The sequence below is a fragment of the Ailuropoda melanoleuca genome, chromosome 16 (genome assembly GCF_002007445.2).
Source record: "Ailuropoda melanoleuca isolate Jingjing chromosome 16, ASM200744v2, whole genome shotgun sequence".
NCBI lineage: Eukaryota > Metazoa > Chordata > Mammalia > Carnivora > Ursidae > Ailuropoda > Ailuropoda melanoleuca.
This window is the reverse complement of record NC_048233.1, coordinates 85,632,920-85,652,684: the sequence shown is the minus strand read 5'-3', so window position 1 is coordinate 85,652,684 and position 19,765 is coordinate 85,632,920. Positions and strand designations below refer to the sequence as shown.

The window sequence follows — 19,765 nt, the reverse complement described above, 5'->3', positions numbered from 1 at the left end:
TCAAAATCAAGTAAAACTAAATTATAGTGCTAGACGTCTCCACTGGGGAAGAAAAACAAACTAGTGATTGCGAGAGGCATGAGGAAGCTTCTGAGGTGGTGGCCAATTCCAAATCTTGACTGAGGGGTAGTTACAAGGGTATTCATTTTGTGATCATTCACTGAACTATAATAAGTTTATGTCTTATGCTCTTTTCTGTAATGTGCATTATACTTCACAAACAGTAAGTTTTACTACTGACTTACTAAAAACTTAGGTATATAAAACTGAAATATTTATAGATGAAATAAATAAACCCATCTGGGATTTAATTCAAAATAACTGAGAGGAAGTGGAGGACACAGATGAAAGAAGAGTTTGTCATGTCAATGATTTTTGCAGTTAGTGATTAGGTATACAGTTCATTACACCATTCTGTACTTTGTGCATGTTTAAATTTTTCCATAAGTTTTTTAATGTTTATAGCCTCAATTATTCTACTTCTAAGGTACAAGGATATACTCAGAAACATAGAAAAACAGGGGCGCCTGGGTGGCACAGCGGTTAAGCGTCTGCCTTCGGCTCAGGGCGTGATCCTGGCGTTATGGGATCGAGTCCCACATCAGGCTCCTCTGCTATGAGCCTGCTTCTTCCTCTCCCACTCCCCCTGCTTGTGTTCCTTCTCTCTCTGGCTGTCTCTATCTCTGTCAAATAAATAAATAAAATCTTTAAAAAAAAAAAAAAAGAAAAGAAACATAGAAAAACAAATACATAATTAAGTTCACTGTGTTTTTATTTTAAATTCCCCCCAAGTGAATATAACCTAATGCCCGATAACAGAAATATGAGCAAATAAACTAGAGGAGACCACGGTATAAACTTTCACAAGAGTTTTTAGTGATATGTAAATGACAGTGATAAATTTAGAAAGCAAGATATAAAATTGTATTGAACACAATCTTAGGTACATAAAAATACTTTTATGCATGGGGAAAAGACTGGAAGATATGCTAAAATGGTGATGCTGGTTAAGTTTGGGATCATGAGTGACTTTCCTGTATTTTTCACAACCAGCATATGTAACTTTTATCACTAGAGGGGGGAAAGTCCTCTTAAAAGTATGCTTCTATCAAAGTTGAGGGAAGAAAGAGAAAACATTAATAAACTGTAGAAGAGTCATCACTATTACATTCCACAAGACTGATCAGTATGGAAAAAGGTAAACAAAATTTTACCCATGGGAAAATCCTATTTGAATTCTTCTCAAGTCCTTTGTATTATCCCTGTATTTAATTACAATTCTAGGAGTCTTTTTAATATCAATTAATCAATCCCTTAGTACAACTACCCAATAAACTATTTTTAGAATTTAATAGCATATAAAAAAGCATTGTACCCAAAGGAACTTCTTTTCAGAAACTGAATAGAAAAACTGTTTCAGAGCTAAGCTAGTGCTTCTGGTTTAAGGTCCTGTGGCAATGAACCTATTGGATGCTTGTGAAATGAACAGATTTTGACTCAAATGGACATGTGTCAGCTTGCCATTCTATTCCCATTAGAGCTTTAGCGGAAGCCAATGAATTTTACTAATATGGGCAGGTATACATAGTCATTCAAATGATTATTACAATAGAACAAGATTGAGAAATTTTAGCCAATAGTTTTCTGTTTTCAGATGGGTCTTAAAACTAAGTCTCTCATCGAACTGAAGAGAGACATCAGATGATTAAAAAATTCTCAACCTATGAAAAATGAGAAGGCTGTTCTTAACACAGGGAAGGCTGAGAGGCATAGAGATGTGCTGCCTTCCTTCATCTAAAACCACCACACACACGTGACCATGGCATTAGGAAGTCCTATTTTACTTCTACCTAGTGGAGTTCTTTGGCTCACCGCTGGTACAAAGTTCCGACTTGACTTAAGATGGCACACATATCAAGAGGGGCTTTCTTGAACGTGCTGTGATAATGGCCACACAGATTCCATAAAGGAAGAAATGCAAAAAATATAATTTACTTAAATCATAAAAACCTTTAATAAGGCTTTGTACAGAATTTTTACAATGCTTTTTTTTTTTTAAATTAAACTCTACACCCAATGTGGAGCTCAAACTCATAAACCCAGATCACAAGCCACATGCTCTACCAACTGAACAAACCAGGCACCCCCAGAATTTTTAAAATATAGAATCTGGGATAATTTTGTGTCACATATGAAGAACCTGGTAAAAAAAAAAACAAAATAAAGTACAGAAGAAAATGTATCTCCTCAACTGTTTGTGTCCTCCATAACATAATGTTTGGGATGGTTCCTAATATTTTCACTAATGACACAGAAAACAACATGGGGGTAACACTGCAAACAGAAGGAGATAAACTGAGAAAGCTCACAAGCTAAGTGAATGAATGTCATATGATTAGCCTCTAACTTGGGCAAGGTAAAAGACCTAAAAAAAAATTAAGTAATGCATATAGTAATTAAAATAAAATGGTTTCTGAACTAATTTTACCCAATAAAAAGTCATCCAAATCTATACTGATACCTGATGGCATTAGCCAAGAATCTCTGGTAGGGTTTTTCATAAAGTACACTCGGTAATTGGTGAATTAAATATACTACCATAGACATAAAAATTAACATAAAAAATCAAAATTAGGGGGCGTCTGGGTGGCTCTGTCGGCTAAGGGGCTGACTCTTAGTTTGGGCTCAGGTCATGATCTCAGGGTCCTGGGATCAAGCCCTACATTGGGCTCCACACTCAGTGGGGACTCTGCTGGAGGATTCTCTCTCTCTGCCCCTCCCCTCGTGCGCGCATGCACTCTCTCTCTCTAATAATACATCTTAAAAAAAAAAATCAAAATTAGGGGCGCCTGGATGGCATAGTCGGGTGAGCCTCTGACTCTTGTTTGGCTTAGGTCATGATGGGTCATGAGACTGAGCTCTGCACTGGGCTCTGCACTCAATATAGTCTGTTTAAGCTTCTCTCTCTCCCTCTCACTCTGCCCCTTCCCCCACCCCTTGCTCACCCATTCTCTCTAAAAAAATAAATAAATAAGAAATATGATCAAGCCTCCCCCATGTTTACACTTCTTCTAATGTCTCCCCATTACCAACTGCATAAAGTATATATAACTTTACATGATTAACTCTTTGCATCTCAGATTCCTTCCCATTCTTATGTCCCAGCAACACTCAACTATTGGCAATGCTGTTCTGATCTTGTAACGATGTTTCATACGTATTTGGTTCTGGATATGCTGGTTCCTCTGCTTGGTATTTCCTTCCTTGCCTTCTGACCTGCCTAGACAATACTTAACGTTCCAATACCCAACTTCGTAGTTACCTCCTCTTTGAATTTCTTCCTCAATCATTCCCTCCTTTCTCTTGCCTCTGTACTTCCTAAATTTCATTTACCACAGTATAACATAATTATTTGTTTATATCGCTCTTATCAGACTATGAGGACAGGGTACAAGATATTCATTTCTGTATACCCAATAAATTTATTAAAAACCAAGAGTAAGCCTGATAATGTTTGTTGAATAAATGAGCACAAAACCAAAGAGAACAAAACTTCTGAACTTACAGTAATTCTTATAGTTTTGATAACCACACTAAGAAATAGTTAATAGGTAGAAAAGATATAGAAAAAGGCAATTATAATAATTAAAGGGAAAAAAAGAAGAAACTTCCATGGAAGGAAAGACTAAAGAAAATAGGCTACTTCGGGGCGCCTGGGTGGCACAGCGGTTGAGCGTCTGCCTTCGGCTCAGGGCGTGATCCCGGCATTATGGGATCGAGCCCCACATCAGGCTCCTCCGCTGGAAGCCTGCTTCTTCCTCTCCCACTCCCCCTGCTTGTGTTCCCTCTCTTGCTGGCTGTCTCTATCTCTGTCGAATAAATAAATAAAATCTTTTAAAAAAAAAAAAGAAAGAAAGAAAATAGGCTACTTCAATTTAGAAAGTCTGAGATGTGTCATTTTAACTAAAGGTACAAAAGGTAAATGGAACAAATGATACTGTTTACTAAATCCTGGAAGCATTCAACCAGGCAGTAATACTGTACCTTAAAAGGAATTCTTTTTCTAAAAGATTCCCTTTATTTAACAGAGAGTAAATTTAAACTCAAGATATCAAGCCAAAACAACAATGGTGGAAGTGGGCCACATATGAAGCACTTAGCATGGTGTCAAGCACAAAATATACAACTGAGATAAGCTATTCTATGGTTTCTATTAGTAAAGTGTGCAACTCCCTCTACAGGAAGTCAACGAATACCAACAATCAGCACTTTTCAGTCCATAACAACCTGTTGCAGGTAACACTGAGGCAAACATTTATTGCTAAGAAAGGTCCTTGGTAATCACTATATTGTACACCTGACACTGATTTAATACTTTATGTTAACTATACTAGGATTAAAAGAAATAAAATTAAATAAGCTCTTTGGTACAGGAGGTGAATAAGTATGTATAACTGCTGCTGCAAAAAAGCAACCTCTACTTTTTGATATGTCTTATTCTGCCATACCACTCATTCAAGTCTGCTTCAAAGGCCCGCACTTTACCTTTCCCTTCCTTTAATCACTCATCACGGAGAAGTTTCCATTGACAGAGAGAAAAGCGTGTGTGTGTGTGTGTGTGTGTGTGTGTGTGTGTGTGTGTGTGTGTTAGGTGCATTCATACAGATATAAATATACATGCACATATTTTGCTTTGTGCAAGCAGCAGTCTTCAAATACTTCTGAGCTGACTGCCTCTGATTCGGACACTCTGGCTACACAGCTATGATCAGCTTAGAAAACGTTGACAAATTCGACTGGTAGGAAACACATGAAGAAAACCTATAAAAGTAACTTTAAGCTCTTAAGTTTAAATTAAGGTAATAAACTATAATTTTCTGGAACACACAGAAAACAGACAAACTACTAAAATAATTCCAGTGTTTCTCTAACTTTACCATCTATCAGAATCACCTGGTAGGTTTGTTGAACTCAGCCACTCCCAGAGCTTCTGATTCAGTAAGTTTGGGGTAGGACCTAACAATCTGCATTTCCAACAAGCTCCCAGATGATGTGGTCAGGGGCACACTTTGAAAACAACTAGTTTAAACTACCAGAACTGAGAAAGACCTTGCAGATGAATAAAATAAAGCTTGGGTAACAGTCTTCCTAATTACTAATCTAAGGTTCTTTTCATCGTTAGGGTTCAGTTATCATGTTATACAAATTTACATATTTTTAGGAAGTGCACAACACATTTTGTTCAATTCAATAGACATTTTTCTGAGCACTTAAATTAAAATACAATCCCTGCCTTAACGGAGTCTACTCTAGCTGGATGAAAACAGACTCATGGTCAAATAATTACAACACAAAGTGACTGGTCCCACAACAGAAATGCATATAAAGTGCCTCAGGAATTTAACTGAGGAAAACTCAAGAGAAGACTATCTGAGGGCTTTGGAGGATAATTAGAAGCTTACCAAGAAGACAGAATGGAGTTGGAGGGAGAGCACTTTAGAGATGCACATTCACAGAAAAAAAATCCATCTAGCACCTACTGTGGACCAGACACTGTACCAAGCATGGGGATAAAACGGTGAGAAAAAGCATCATAGCAGCCTTTAATGACGCCTACAATCCAAAAGGGCAACAGACAATCAAACAATAATTTAAGTAAATATAAAGTTGCAATTTTGATAGGTGTTATGCATAAGATATTTTATACTACACTATGAGAATTTGTAACTGGAAGATCAAGTAAAAGAAATGTTTCCCTAGGGGCGCCTGGATGGCTCAGTCGTTTAAGTGTCTGCCTTCGGCTCAGGGCGTGATCCCAGCCTTCTGGGATCAAGTCCCACATCAGGATCCTCCGCTGGGAGCCTGCTTCTTCCTCTCCTACTCCCCCTGCTTGTGTTCCCTCTCTCGCCGGCTGTCTCTCTCTGTCAAATAAATAAATAAAATCTTTAAAAAAAAAATGCTTCCCTAAGAAAAGGGTCTGGAGGGTGGTACCTTAGCATTCTATAGACCATGTTCAAACCTTTGCACATGAAGAGTGTTTGTAGACGCTACTACTGTTAAGTGGACATTTTGTGTCCTTTTAAAGTTCAAAGGAGGGATCTTGGTAGGCTACTACTCAACTCTGCAAGAAAAAAGGACTGTCAACTAACTTCTTCACAATGCCTAGCACGGATACTCATACTCATGCCTATTATCCAGGAAACCCATTTCCCAGTATCAACAAACAGGGGAAACACACTAATTATGAAAGTGGCCCGGTGAACACAGTATAAGAGCAAGGGTAACTAGATGGTCTCAAGAAATGAGTAGTCTGTTCCTCCTTTCTCTAATGACCGAAGATTTTTGTTTCTTGGCTTTCTTTCTCTTTGATTCTGTTCTAACCACCACCCTTCTAATAACTATCAGCACTCAACCACAGAATGGAGTAGATTAATTTTATTACATTATACTTTGTCTTCATGAAAAGTTAACCAACCAGCAATGTGAGTCGCAATGATATAAATGGTATTATGCTATGCACGTGCCAAGGAAGTCATGCCTTGTCCTCATGGAGCATGTAATAAAAACATAATTAAATTTTCTATCTTGTATCCAGTTAGATTCCATAAGAGCTAGGGAGAAAAAAAATATGAGGATTTAGGAAAGGTTGCCTTCAATACAGAGGACTAAGGAAACAGTACCGCAAATGGGCTTTAGAAGATGAGAACTATGGTAGGGACAGGAAGACAAGATAGCACAAGTGTGTGGGAAAAAAACGAGAAGGTAGTTTGGTTGGCTGGAACATATATGAATTAAGAGTAGCTAGTAAGACTGTAGTAGTCAACTGGGACCTGAATATCAGGCTAAGGAGTTTGTGCCTACAATGGCAAAACCCTTCAAGTTCACCAAGTACTTATAAACAATTTTCAGGGACGTCTGGGTGGCTCAGTTGGTTAAGTGTCTGCCTTCGGCTCAGGTCATGATCCCAGGGTCCTGGGATTGAGTCCCTCATCGGGCTCCTTGATTGGCAGGGAGCCTGCTTCTCCCTCTGCCTGCCGTTTCCCCTGCTTGTGTTCTCTTTCTCTGACAAATAAATAAAATCTTAAAAAAAAAAAAAATGTCCAAAAGGTAAGTTTTATTTTCATTAATCCACACATGAAAAGTTAAAGTTCATAGGGGTGCCTGGCTGGCTCAGTCAGAACATATGACTTCTGATCTCAGGGTTTTAAATTCGAGCCCCACGTTAGGGGTAGAGTTTACTTAATAAGAAATTTAAAAATAAAGATAAAAAAAATTAAGTTCATCAAGGTTAAGTTTAATAACCTGAAATTCAAAGCCAAGTATCATGAACCAAAGTCCAGTGTCCAATCCACAGCACCACCACTAACTTTACAGAGTGGGAATATTATAGAGGATAGGAACAACATGATCAGAACCTTGGAAGAACAATATTAAGAAACAATGGTAAAAATACCACCCCCTCCCCCAACTCCAAGGAAGAGGCTACTACAATAGTCTAGACTAAGAGTCCAAACTGTTTGGAGCGGTAGTGAGAACTACATACAGATGAATATGAGAAATCCATCAGGTCTTAGCTACTGATTAAATATAAAGGATAACAGAAGAAGGAATAATAGATGATAGCGCCATTAACAAAAAACGCAGTGGTCTCTTCCATCTTAAAACAAAACATAACAAACAAAAACCTGAGAGAACCTTCTCTGGATCCTGCACTTTAACTTACAGCTATGACTTGCTCCCCTTTTCTCTTCACAGCCAAACTTCTCTAAACTTCTCTTCATTCACTGTCTCTGTTTAATCTCACATTTATTTTGAAGAATGTCTTCTGCTCCAAACGCCACTGAAACTCCTGTTTAAAATCAGTTAACCTCTATGTTGCCAAATCCAATGAAAATCCCCGTCTTCAATATACTCAGCCTTTGGGTGGCATCCACCTCAGGTGACTACTCCCCTCCTCTTTTTTTACACCATCAGTATGAAATATTGTTTAAGAATACAAACTGGAGCCAGACAAAACTGGGTTCAAAAACCAATAACCTCTTTAGTTATTATCTGGTGGTCTTGCACAAATTATATAGCCCGTTCTTATGTCGTTTTCCTGATCTATAAAACTGAGATAATAAAAGCACCTACTTCTTAGTTACAAGCACTAAATGAACAAAAACACACTAACACTTAACACAGTGCTTGATAAACAGTTACGTACCACAGTTCCTTGGCTTTCAAGACACTACTACTCTCTTGATTTTCCTCACATCTCTCTGAACCCCCTTCACTCCCTTTGTAACTACTCCATGTCTACCCAACTTCACTTACCATACATATGCCAGTGAGACACAGGTGTATGCCAAAAAGCCCTTCCTGTGGTCCAGAATCATAATCCATTACCTACTCAACAGTCCTACCAGATGTTTCACAGGTACCTCACTTTCAATCTATCTAAACTTGCTCAAAACTGAGCCTATGCTCATCCCCTCAATCTCCAGGCCTGCTCTTTCCTCAGTGTGCCCTATCTCAATAAAAGGACTACTACCACAAGCCACTCACACGAGAAAACCTTGAGAGTCAGGCTTACATGTACCCCCTTAAAGTCACCCTCCCACACATTCAAGGAACCAAAGTCCTATGATTTTGTTTTCTAAGTATTTCTCAAAACCTCCCTAATTCCACTATGCATACTCTCAACCATACTTCCGTTTCTTACCTAAACCACTGCAGTAGTCTCCTAACTGGCATCACCAAATCCATTTTCACTCTCTCCCTGATCCTTTCTCTGTACTGCAGCTGTTATTAGTTCACGCATATTACTCCTCTGCTAAACTTGTGCCTTTCCACCATCTTCAGAATAAAGCCCTACTTAACCTGACCCTTGACTACCTTGTCAAGATTTTAACTCTCTCCTCCACTTACTTCTTGGCAGCTACACTAGTTATTTGGTTTTGTGTAGTTGGTAGGTTCTTCAAACAGGTCAGATTCCTTCCAACCTCACGGTTTCTACATATGCTAATCACTTCCTTTTTGCCAGGTTATCTCTTACTCATCCTTCAGGTCTCAGTTTTAAAAGATTTCTCAAAGACAGTGTTCTCTGATGCTTCCTCCCACTCCTGAAATTTAGATTAGGTCACCTTTTTATATATTCCCACTGCCTCCTATATTTACCTTTGTAGTCCTCTGCATAACTATAATTGACATTATTTACAGAAGTATTTAATTACTGACCTCCCTACCAGACTGGAAGCTTCACAACAGAGGGACCATGTCTGTCTTGCTCATCACTGTATCCCAAGAGCTTTGCATGGGGTCTAACACAAAGTTAAGTGCTTGTAATATTTTCTCATTCATACCACAGGGCTTTGCATTAGCTGGTCCCACTACCCAGAGTTCTACTGACCCACATCTGGTCCCCTAAGCCCTTGAACTTCACAAGAATGGCTCCACATCGCTCAGGTCTCAGTCACAAAATGCCATCTTCTCAGGGAGCCCTCAGTGATCATCAATCTCAAGGAATGATCCTTACCCTAATAAGTACAGATGACCCTTGAACAACATTGGTTTGAACTGCATGGGTTCACTTACATGCAGATATTTTTCAATAAATACAGTACAGTACTTCTTCCTTATGATTTTTTCAACATTTTCTTTAACTTAATTATAAAAATACACTGTATAATATATATAACATATAAAATATATGTTTGTTGACTGTGTATGTTACGGAAGGCTTCTGGTCGAAATAAGCTATTAGTACTTAAGTTTTTGGGGAGTCAAAAGTTACATTTGGATTTTCAACTGTGCAGAGGATCAGGGCTCCTAGCCCCCGCTTGTTTAAGGGTCAACTGTATTTCATCACCCTCTTAATTTCTTCAAAGCATTCAGCACTACTTGAAACCACAGTTTTGGAAGTTATAAAAAAGTAAGGCCCAAGTAAAGTAGCTGTTGCAGTGTAAGCACCTAAAAAATATTTATGCAAATGAATCTCCTGAATGAGATAATATTACCTGGGGAACACCCAAAGTTCATCAACAAAACATATACAGACTGTCCTCAAACAAAGTAGAAAAAGAGGCAGTATAGCTTAGAAGGCTTAGGAGACAGATGGCTCACTTTGAATCCTGACTCTTTCTCTTCTTAACTGGATAACCTCAGACAAGTTACTTAATTGTACTATGCCTCAGTTTCCAAACCAGAAAATGGGAATCATAGAACCTATCTCAAAGCATTGGCGAAAATTTAGTTAATATGTGTAAAGTGCCAGTACCAGGCACATAGTATACACTCAATTAATGTGTACTATTATCAATCAGATCAGACTTTTTCCTACCTTGTCTCAAATATATGGGGTGACTTTTCCTTTATCTTATCCACCCAAAAAGGCTCACAATTTTGTTGTTGTTGTTGTTCACCACACAACTCCAAGGGCATCTTTCAGACAGATTAAGATATGTGAATGGCACCTTCTGGAATTGTGCAATATGGTAGCACCATCCTCAAGTTCTGGCAACCCCCCAGAATTATGATGATCAGAAGATTAAGATGATCAAAAGACACAAGAAACAGAGAAGAACTTTGGAAACTATAAAAGTACTATAAATGATCACTGTATTTGTGAATCTACATTATCTTGAGGTCACTGTCCAAAGCAAGAGTGTGTTGGCCAGATTACTGCCCTGACAGGACAGAGTTCCTAAATTCTGCGATCCAGGGATATAAAGAGATGGAGTAAGGTTGAGGCTACACTGAATTCACACTGGGGGCCACAACCAGCACACAAAGTTTTTTCTTAAGAATGATCATAGGGTATTGAGCTACAGGACAATTCATTATATTTCAATATTTGCTCACATCAATACCACAACTTTTAACTCATTTTTCTATCCTTCAAAGAGAATATCAAAAGGAAATTTCTTTTTGTAACTTAATTATTGATCTCAATACAATGAATACGTACTTTGGTTATCCAAGTAAGTTGCTTCAGGATAAATTAAAAGGAGTAATAAATCTGCACCTTTGTCGAGGATTTTCCATAACCATTTAGTTTGATGAAAATCTGACAGTAACAACAAATCCCTCTATGCTTACTTTGGCAAAGCCCTACGAAAAGGAATCTGAGGGTGCTTTTGCGATGTTTTGTGTTAGACTTAAAATTCTAAGATTAACAGCAGAAAATCACGATAGAAACATACATAGAACCTATCTACTGGGTATTTCTCTTTAAATACGGATTTTCAATCTCACGCTGTTGACATTTTGGACCCGATAACCCTCTGCTGTGGGGGGTTGACCAGTGCATTTAGGATACTTTAGAAGCATCCTTAGCCTCTACTCACTAGAATACCAGTAGTACTCCCCTAGTCTGACAATCAAAAATGTCTCCAAAAAAAGAAATCTCCGTATATTGCCAAATACCCCAAGGGGGCAAAAATCATACCCAGATAAGAACCCCTGCTTTAGGTAATTTGTTCCACTTTTCTAAAACATCCACCCAATGTCCTCTCCTCTCCCTTTCAAAACTCCCTCCTGATCTTGCTGATAATGCAGACTTAATCCCAGAGTCCACCTTAATTCTTCATTTGTCTCCGAAATCCTCAAAATCACTAACTACAACTCCATGACAGACAGTTCTCTTGTTCAAAACAGCTGATGATAAAGTTGATATTAGGACTCAGCACTCATGATCCTCAATCAAGCACTCTTTTCCATCATAACATGCTGCTATCCATCAGTCACCAAGTTTTGTCAGTCCTTCACTTTCCCTTCCTTTCCATTTCTGCTAACTATACCCCAGAATAGTGGCTCTCGAACTTCTGCACGTATTGGAATCACCTGGCTTGTTAAAACACAGATTGCTGGGCCCCAATTCCAGAGTTTCTGATTCAGTAAATATAGGGCAGGGCCCCCCAAATGTGCATTTCTAACATGTTCCCAGATACCCAGATAATGCTAATGGTGAGGGAACCACACTTCAAGAACCACTGCCCTAGAGATCAGGTACTGGATACCTTGAGATAACTTATTTCAATATTCTTTTGGACACGTCCCTGACCTGAAACTGCAAAAATATTACTCCTAAAACACCACTTTGATCAGATTACTATTTGACTGAAAACAAACCACAACTTCCAATGACTCTCTATTTTCCACACCTGGCCTTCATAATTGTTTAAAATGTGTTCCCAATATTATCAACAGTGCCTCCCAAAACAAATCTTCTACTTTAGTCCTATGAATCTAATGAATGTCCTCAGACTAGGCCTTATAAGTATCCCATTCCATAGTAAAGCTTATGCTGTCTTTACCTCCTGCAAGGCCACCCTCTTCCCTCCTCCTCTCTACCTACCTGAAGGAGGCCTTCACCACTATATTTGCCAAAACCACTCGCTTGGTCACTATCTGTTGCCTTTATCTTTATGGTTTAAGTTTTTACCAAGTACTCACAGATAGAGAAAACCCCCAAGAACCTAAAATTTAAAACAGAAAACAATGATATGAGTGACATGCATAAATAAAAAGCTTGACATATACACAAACTGCACAAATACTGCTGTTTTAATAGATCAAGTGCAATAAAGTTCAAAGTTCACAAAAAGAATGTGCCACCTTTTTCTAAACATGATGAAACACTGGCTATCAAATATTTGTAGCTATTTCATTTAGGATGTTAAGCAGACATCTGTAAGGGAAGAAATTTAAAAGTAGCCTCAAAAAAAGAGAAAGCACTCAGTCTGCAACTTTCTACAACCGGAATGGGTATCATTTGTTTTCTGTATGAAATAACACAAGAAATATGGGGTTCAAGGTCTGGTTCTACCCCTCACCAACTTTGTGATCTTGGGCAAGTCACAGACTAAAAATTCCATTTCCACAATTAAAAAAAAATTAAAGCTTAAAACTATACCATCTGCCTTACAGGCCAGTTTTGAGGATTAAACAAGGTAATGTGTATGAGAAAACCTAGCCTAGTACTCAGCACATAAATAATGAATTTGTTGATGTAAAACCACAATGTGACAATATAGTATTATTCCAAAAATGAGATTACACAGAGCAAATTAATGAAACCTAGTCAAGGATGTCCATTTACCAAGAAGAAAAAAAAAATTTTTTTTTAAGATTTTATTTATTTATTTTAGAGGTGGGGGGAGGCGGACAGGGAGAAGGTCAAGCCAACTCCTCGCTTAACGTGGAGCCTGATGCAGGGCTCAATCTCACAACCCTGAGATCATGAACTGAGCCTGAGCTGAAACCAAGAGTCAGCTGCTTAACCAACTGAGCCACCCAAGCACCCCAAGAAGAAAAAATTTAAAGGACATAAAATAATGGCATGTTTCTCTGTATGGTATACGGTAAATATATTAATTCTTGGACTTGCTTGATGGCCAAAACTAAGACTTGAGAATAACACAAACACCATCACTTGCAACTTCACAACTTTAAGGTTGTCTAAAGGCCAGCAAAAACCTTGAAACAGAAGATTTACAGAGGATTAAGGGAACAACTTAAAATTCAGACTGAGCTTTTAAAGTTAACTAGGCATTTTTTCATTTGTTCTAATGGCCCAAATATTACAAATGTGTTCATCTGGCATGTGTGCTAAGCATAAGTTTTTTGTCATAGCTTAAAGCTTCTGGTTCTACATACACTGCGAGACCTAATATTCATATTTTGCTCATTCCTATGCACCAAACTCTCCTCCATTCCAGTGACTTATTGCTGGCCCTCAAGAAAACTGGTAGCAAAAAAAAAGTATTTATCAGGGCTTTCAACAATATCAACAGATATTTATCAAGCACTTTCTGTGCTGTAGATGGAGTACTTTCTCCTTTTTTGCGGCTACTAATATTATTATGCACTTTCTATGTGTCAGGCACTATTCGAAGCAACCAGTATATACCTTAAACAAAACAAAGTCCCAAACTCTCAAGGAGCTTACACTCCAATGAAGAGATATGCACAAACAAAACAAACAAGTATGATAATGATTAGTGCTCAGCAAAATAAAACAAGAGAAAGTGACAGGGCTTAAACACAGTCCTCATTATGGGTCCCCAAAATGTAGCTTACTGTGGAAGACTGATGCATAAGAATAAAGAATTAGCTCCCTGCATTCTGAATCACCCAAAAATGGGCAAGAAGTTTTTCCTACATCATCAGGAAGGAGGCTGCAACACTCAACAATGTACTCCTCCACCATCACGGATTGAAGGTTAAGTCTAATGAAATAATTACAAATAAGCAAACTGAATAATTTAGACCATCTATAATTTTTTCCACTTGTTAACAATATGATACTTTCATGCTAGAGAAAATATGGCTTAAAACTAGGATTTTATTTTGCCTAGTCCGTTCCTAGTCAGAAAGACCTTATTGACAGTGGGGTCATTCAAAGTGGGATTTGTAAAAGGGATCATCTGCTAATTGCTGCTGAATATGGGAAGACAATTTTTAAGGGTAACCCAAAGAATGGTGAGAATATCATTAGGGCTTCAGTGCCCCCCGTTTCTTACAAAAGATACATGATTTAGCTATTTCAAAGAAAAAGATATGTAAGAAATAAACAGCATTGAACATCTAATAGTATAATAACAACCTTTAGAAAATCTCTTAATCTCATCATCAAGATTGACAAACTGAACTCTCAAGAAAATCAACATCTTCTCCTTCAGATAACACTACTATACTTAGGTGAATTCAAGAGAAAAAAATATTCAGGTTACATAACTTCTTTTACCCTGAAGTATATTGTCTTCACTTTCTTTTACATTGATTTAGGTGTCCATTTATTTCTACAATTGCCTTTGGCAAGAGCTAATGAATTTTTTCCATACTAAATATAATGATATGTACAATATATTATATAAGTTGAGGACACATATCATAGTCCAGTGTATTAAAAGATATAACAAAGGTCATCTTTTCCAATAAAAATGAAAAAAGTCCCAAGTTAAAATGATATTACATAGCATAGCAATATTAACGTAAGCATTTATTTTGAATGTTATTTTGCCCCTGATTTTTCTATGCAGTAACGATTAATCAGAATTGATATGATTTCAAAAACCAAAAAGATCACCAATTATAATTGCTAAAGATCTAACTAACATTTTAGATTAAGTAACTGTAAGATATAATGCTAAATATTCCCTACAAATAAATACTTAAATATACATGGACAGGAACAAACATCTAAAACTACACCACCACCTCTTTGGCTGCTGAAATCAAATGAAGAAAAAAAGAAGTTCCATCTTTAGTACTTGTCAGTATTTCTCAAAAAGGTCCTCCATCTAAATTTACTAGACATACAGAAATAAATCATCTTCACCTCAGGAAAACCAAATATCCACCCATCACCTAAGCTGAAGCTTCTATCCCTCTCACTTGAATACCCTTCCCAGGTACATCAACTTGCCTTAGAGATCTGCCTGGCTTTGTTCTAGGAATCTGTTCACAAAACTACTAATCTTTGCATTGAAAAACAAAGGAAAACTATGCCTTGCTTAAAAGTAGTCAAACATCACTCATTTCCCATGCTGCAAAACAAGCATTCCAGTTCCAGAAAGTAGAGCTTATGCCCCCAATCTATACATACCATCTTCTCTTCTATATGTAATAGTAAAGTTTGGCAAAAGCAAGCCCTTCCTTTTAAACTAGCTATTTCTGACTTTAAAAAATGACTTGTCACAAAGTTGATACAAACATATCAAAATTTACCAAATTCAGCCTGTGCACCTGAAATAGCTATGTCAGCAAAAAGCATTAAAATGACTTATTCAATTTTTAATAGTATTCTTACTAGTGAGAATACAACTTTTTTCTCCTTAAAGATAGGTAAAAGGTCCTGAATACAAAAAAGCCATTCCAAAATGAGTCTGGACTCAGACTTTTAATACTAATACTGTTTTCTCTCTCAAGAGGCTATTTTGGAGGTATATCACAAGGGACGACCACTTAGGATTTGTCCCCTAAAATAACATGGAAGTAACATTTAATAACACTATAACCAAGGTACTAAGTAATTCAATTTGACAAATATATATGGTATGAGACCACACAAATTTTAAGCACTAAGCTAAGTAAGTAAACCTGTCGTTTGTCTCTCTTTCAAACTTTATGTTCTATGGCCAATAACTGCAAAACAAAATTAAGTTCTACACTTTGACCTACTTTAAAGACAGACACAATGTTAAAAAACAGTTAACTACTATAAAAATTAGCCCTGATGGTGGCCTTAAAATTCCTCAAATGAGACCTAACTTAACCGATGTAATATGAGGACACACCACAGAGACAGACATTAAGTTTGGTAGGCAAACCTGTCACTCAAATAAGCCGCCAATTGCTCTATCAAGTTATGTTACAGAAGGAATTTACACTTCAGATATAATTCTGTCATGTAATCTTACAAAGAAAAACAGACATCAGTCACCCCAAACTTCAGAATTATTACTCAAAATTCCAAGTAAGAAAAGATCCCCCTGAAATATCTGATGTAAACTCTAATACAACACTGCTACGACAGCACATGAACCAAAAGAAAATATGCTAGATATGGAAAGGGTTAATGAGTGCAACAGGTAGTAATCACTTTACAATTAAAAAAAAAAAGAAAAAAAAAAATCTTACCAGACAAAAGTCACAGATTCCCTGGATCTCCTTACCCTACCTCCCTACCTTGTTAAAAAATGTGAACTTTTTTCTGGCTAAATGAAAGGCTCTTCTTTGAAACACTGGATCCCAAGATCCCAGATCCCTCAGGTATTTATGTAACAGCTCAACAACTCTACAAGCCTGACATGATAAAAATGATTCCCCATATAGCTGGGAATAACCACCTGGGAAGAGAATTCCGCAGCATCCTCTTTCTTCTTCTATGTCCCCAAAGAAAAGTTTAATTTAAGAAATGTCAAAACAAAAATAAACCCTAAGCATAAAAAAATTCACTACTGACATACATAATTTATTTCTGAAAGTTAAAGAACTATAGTTTCTTTCTAAAAGTTAAAAGAACTATATTTTCAATACATGCTTTGGGAGACAAGAGGCAAATCTCTGGAATAAGGCTTGCCAGAACATATGTCTGCTGGATATACTTGCCAATGCACTCCACACCTTTCTAACAGTCACGTTTAAACAAAGTAGCCTTTTCTCAAAAAGAGTGGAGATCATCAGAAAATGATTACAGAATCACTGCTTTCCTCCAAACTCAGTCTAAAACACAGAGCCAAAGAAAACCACTATAAATTCTTTTAGTAATCTTCTAGGTCTCTCAGTTCACCAAATTTCACATAATACAGACAATTCCTTGGCTTTCCCCATAACTTACTCTACAGACACAAATTCAAATTTCTAAAATGAATATGTGGTGAGAATATTAATAAAGTTCTCTTTGACTAGGGGATACAAAAATCAAATTCTTAAACTCCAATAGGGAAACACTGAGAGGAAAGTAGGGCTTAAAGGAGCAAGTATTCATACGCACATATAAGCAAATTCCCTCCAAATCATTACTAAGTAAAAATTTCTTTTGACAAGATGTATCTCATACTTCTTCCCAAAATACAAAATACAGAACTTTTGGTATTCTACCCTTTCTCAATCAATCCCCACCAACCCTCTAAACCTATCAGTGTTACTTGTGTTAAAAATAAAAATCCACAGTTCTACTCCCCAGCTCAAAGCCACAAATTCTGACATACCATAATCTACAAAAACGATACAGAACTATCCTTCCTCAGTTTTGTCCCTAAAATTTACATTCTAATCTAACGCAATCAGATTTATTAGTGTCAGTATTGCAAAATTAGTAATCCCTGTCATGATGTAATCCACAAAATCCTTTGATTTACAACAGTTTCTATAGAAGTTAAGGCTATACATAAGTCCATTTCCAAACAGGATGAATATTAAGGCTCTAACTGCTTGGCCTAAAAACCAAATGAGATATTAATACACCATCTCTCCTTTGGTATACAGAAAAGCCACCTGAAAAGTTTCAATCACAGGAGGTTCACAAATGGAAACAAAATAGTTATTGTGCTTCAAAATTAAAAGAAAAAAGAGAAAAGAAAAAAAAGAAAGAAGAGAATAAAATACTAACCAATCTCTGGCTGTAACGAATCCTTTCTTCTTCGGGTTCCATCTCTCACTCTTCTGTTGAAATTACTGTAAAGAAACCACTCCAGGGCTGCCTTCCTCTTCCTCCTTAGGAACCAGGTTGCAACACTAAAGAATAATGATATGAGCAGAGATGAGAACTCATCCCCAAACGCAAGCTTTCTTTTCACAGAAGTATTTAAGATATGTGTAAGTTAAGGCTCTCGGACAAATCTGGTTCCTCTTCATCAGTTTGGGACCCCTCTGCTCTGGGCCAAGTGTTTCCATGCCATGACCTACGTTAATCACATTACAACTGTCCGAGGCCTAGGCAAGAGGAGATGATGTTGGTTTCAGTTCCTTGTGGATGGACCACACCACTATTTCTTCCCCACAGGATTACAATAAGCAAGCCTCCCCTTGATGGCAGCAGTACCAAAAAAAAAAAAAAAAAAAAAAAGGGGGGGGGGGGACTTTTATCTGTAGAGAGCTGACCAGGTAAAGCAGGCACTGAACAAATCCAGATCCCAACCAAATTAGCTCTAACTGATAATTAGAAACTAAAGGAAAAAAGGGCAGACTACATTTAAAAAGGACATGAAAGCAGGATTTAAAAAAAGATTCCAAAACAATTTCCCATACCCCTCTAGTAAAGCCGTACACAAATCGTCGCCTTTTCTTAAGACTCCCTGGATCTTTTCATTCCCAAACCAGCACTCCACCCCAACACAAGATGTGTACAACTCTGAAACAAATTCAAGAGAGTTGCAAATCAGGGACAAAAATTCCATTAGATCTTTTTGAATAAAGTAATAAGATGAGCGAATCCATCTATAGAAATAAGTAAAATACATCTTTTTCAAAAATGACCGATTTGCGTGACGGTCGATCTATAACACCAAAAGAAAGGTTTTTCTTTTTTTTCTAAATATTCTCAAGGATAATGGCTTCCATAGGAAATGCAGATTTTTTTTTTTCCTTTTTGCAACTACATTACAGCCACGTTAATAGCATCCTTTCAAAACTGCTACAAGACCAAAGGACCCAATGACACAGTTTGCAAGAGCAGTTCGTGGCAGAGCCCTCCTAGAGGAAGCCCTTGTCCCAAGTCGGGAGGGAAAGAAACCGTGTTTGCACCCCCTGGGCGAGGACCGCCGGGGACTGAAAGACATGGGCCGAAGAGGAAAAATGGCAAATCTCGCCGGGCTCCCCGAAGGAAAGGCATTTCAATGGCTCACCCATCGGAAAAAGAAATAGAAACTTTACATTAAGACTTTAGATAACAGGGTGAACCAAACTTCCAAGGGGGGGGGTTGGAGGGGGAATCTCACCGGGGATTTTGCTCGCGAGTTCTTGTCCGAGAAGTAAAAGATTCCAAAAACTGAGAGGAAAAATTAAATCCCAAACGTCGTCTTCGTTTTTTTCCGTGGATCAACCCAGTATCCAGAGAGGGTCAGGGCGACCCGGAAAAGAGGAAACAGTTGCTGAATCAAACCTCCTCTTCAGGCTTCGGAGACCGGGAGTCGGAGGCGTCAGGAGAGGGGAGCGCGACCCCTCGGCGCCGAGCCCGGGGCGCCCCCGCCTCCCCCGGGCCAGCGGTCAGCAGCCCGAGCCCGAGCCCCGGGCCAGCCCCGGCCGCGGGGAGCGCCCTCTTCGCCGTGCCCTCGGCGAG

At 38.0% G+C, this 19,765-nt stretch overlaps 1 protein-coding gene across 2 annotated transcripts in view; it reads right to left on the bottom strand.

Moving 5' to 3' along the window:
• KDM2A (lysine demethylase 2A) overlaps positions 1–19,759 on the bottom strand; it is a 109,373-nt gene extending 89,614 nt beyond the window's left edge. The window contains exons 1-2 of one of the 2 annotated variants that reach the window (XM_011227537.3): positions 19,425–19,759; positions 18,098–18,222 (exon numbers count right to left, since the gene is read on the bottom strand). In XM_011227537.3, the coding sequence (XP_011225839.1) occupies positions 18,098–18,139 (42 nt within the window). In that variant the 5' untranslated portion in view covers positions 18,140–18,222; positions 19,425–19,759. Of the gene's footprint in view, positions 1–18,097; positions 18,223–18,735; positions 18,841–19,424 lie in introns of those variants that run through there. The other variant, XM_019801854.2, reaches the window with a different exon arrangement.
• Positions 19,760–19,765: the final 6 nt, after the last annotated feature.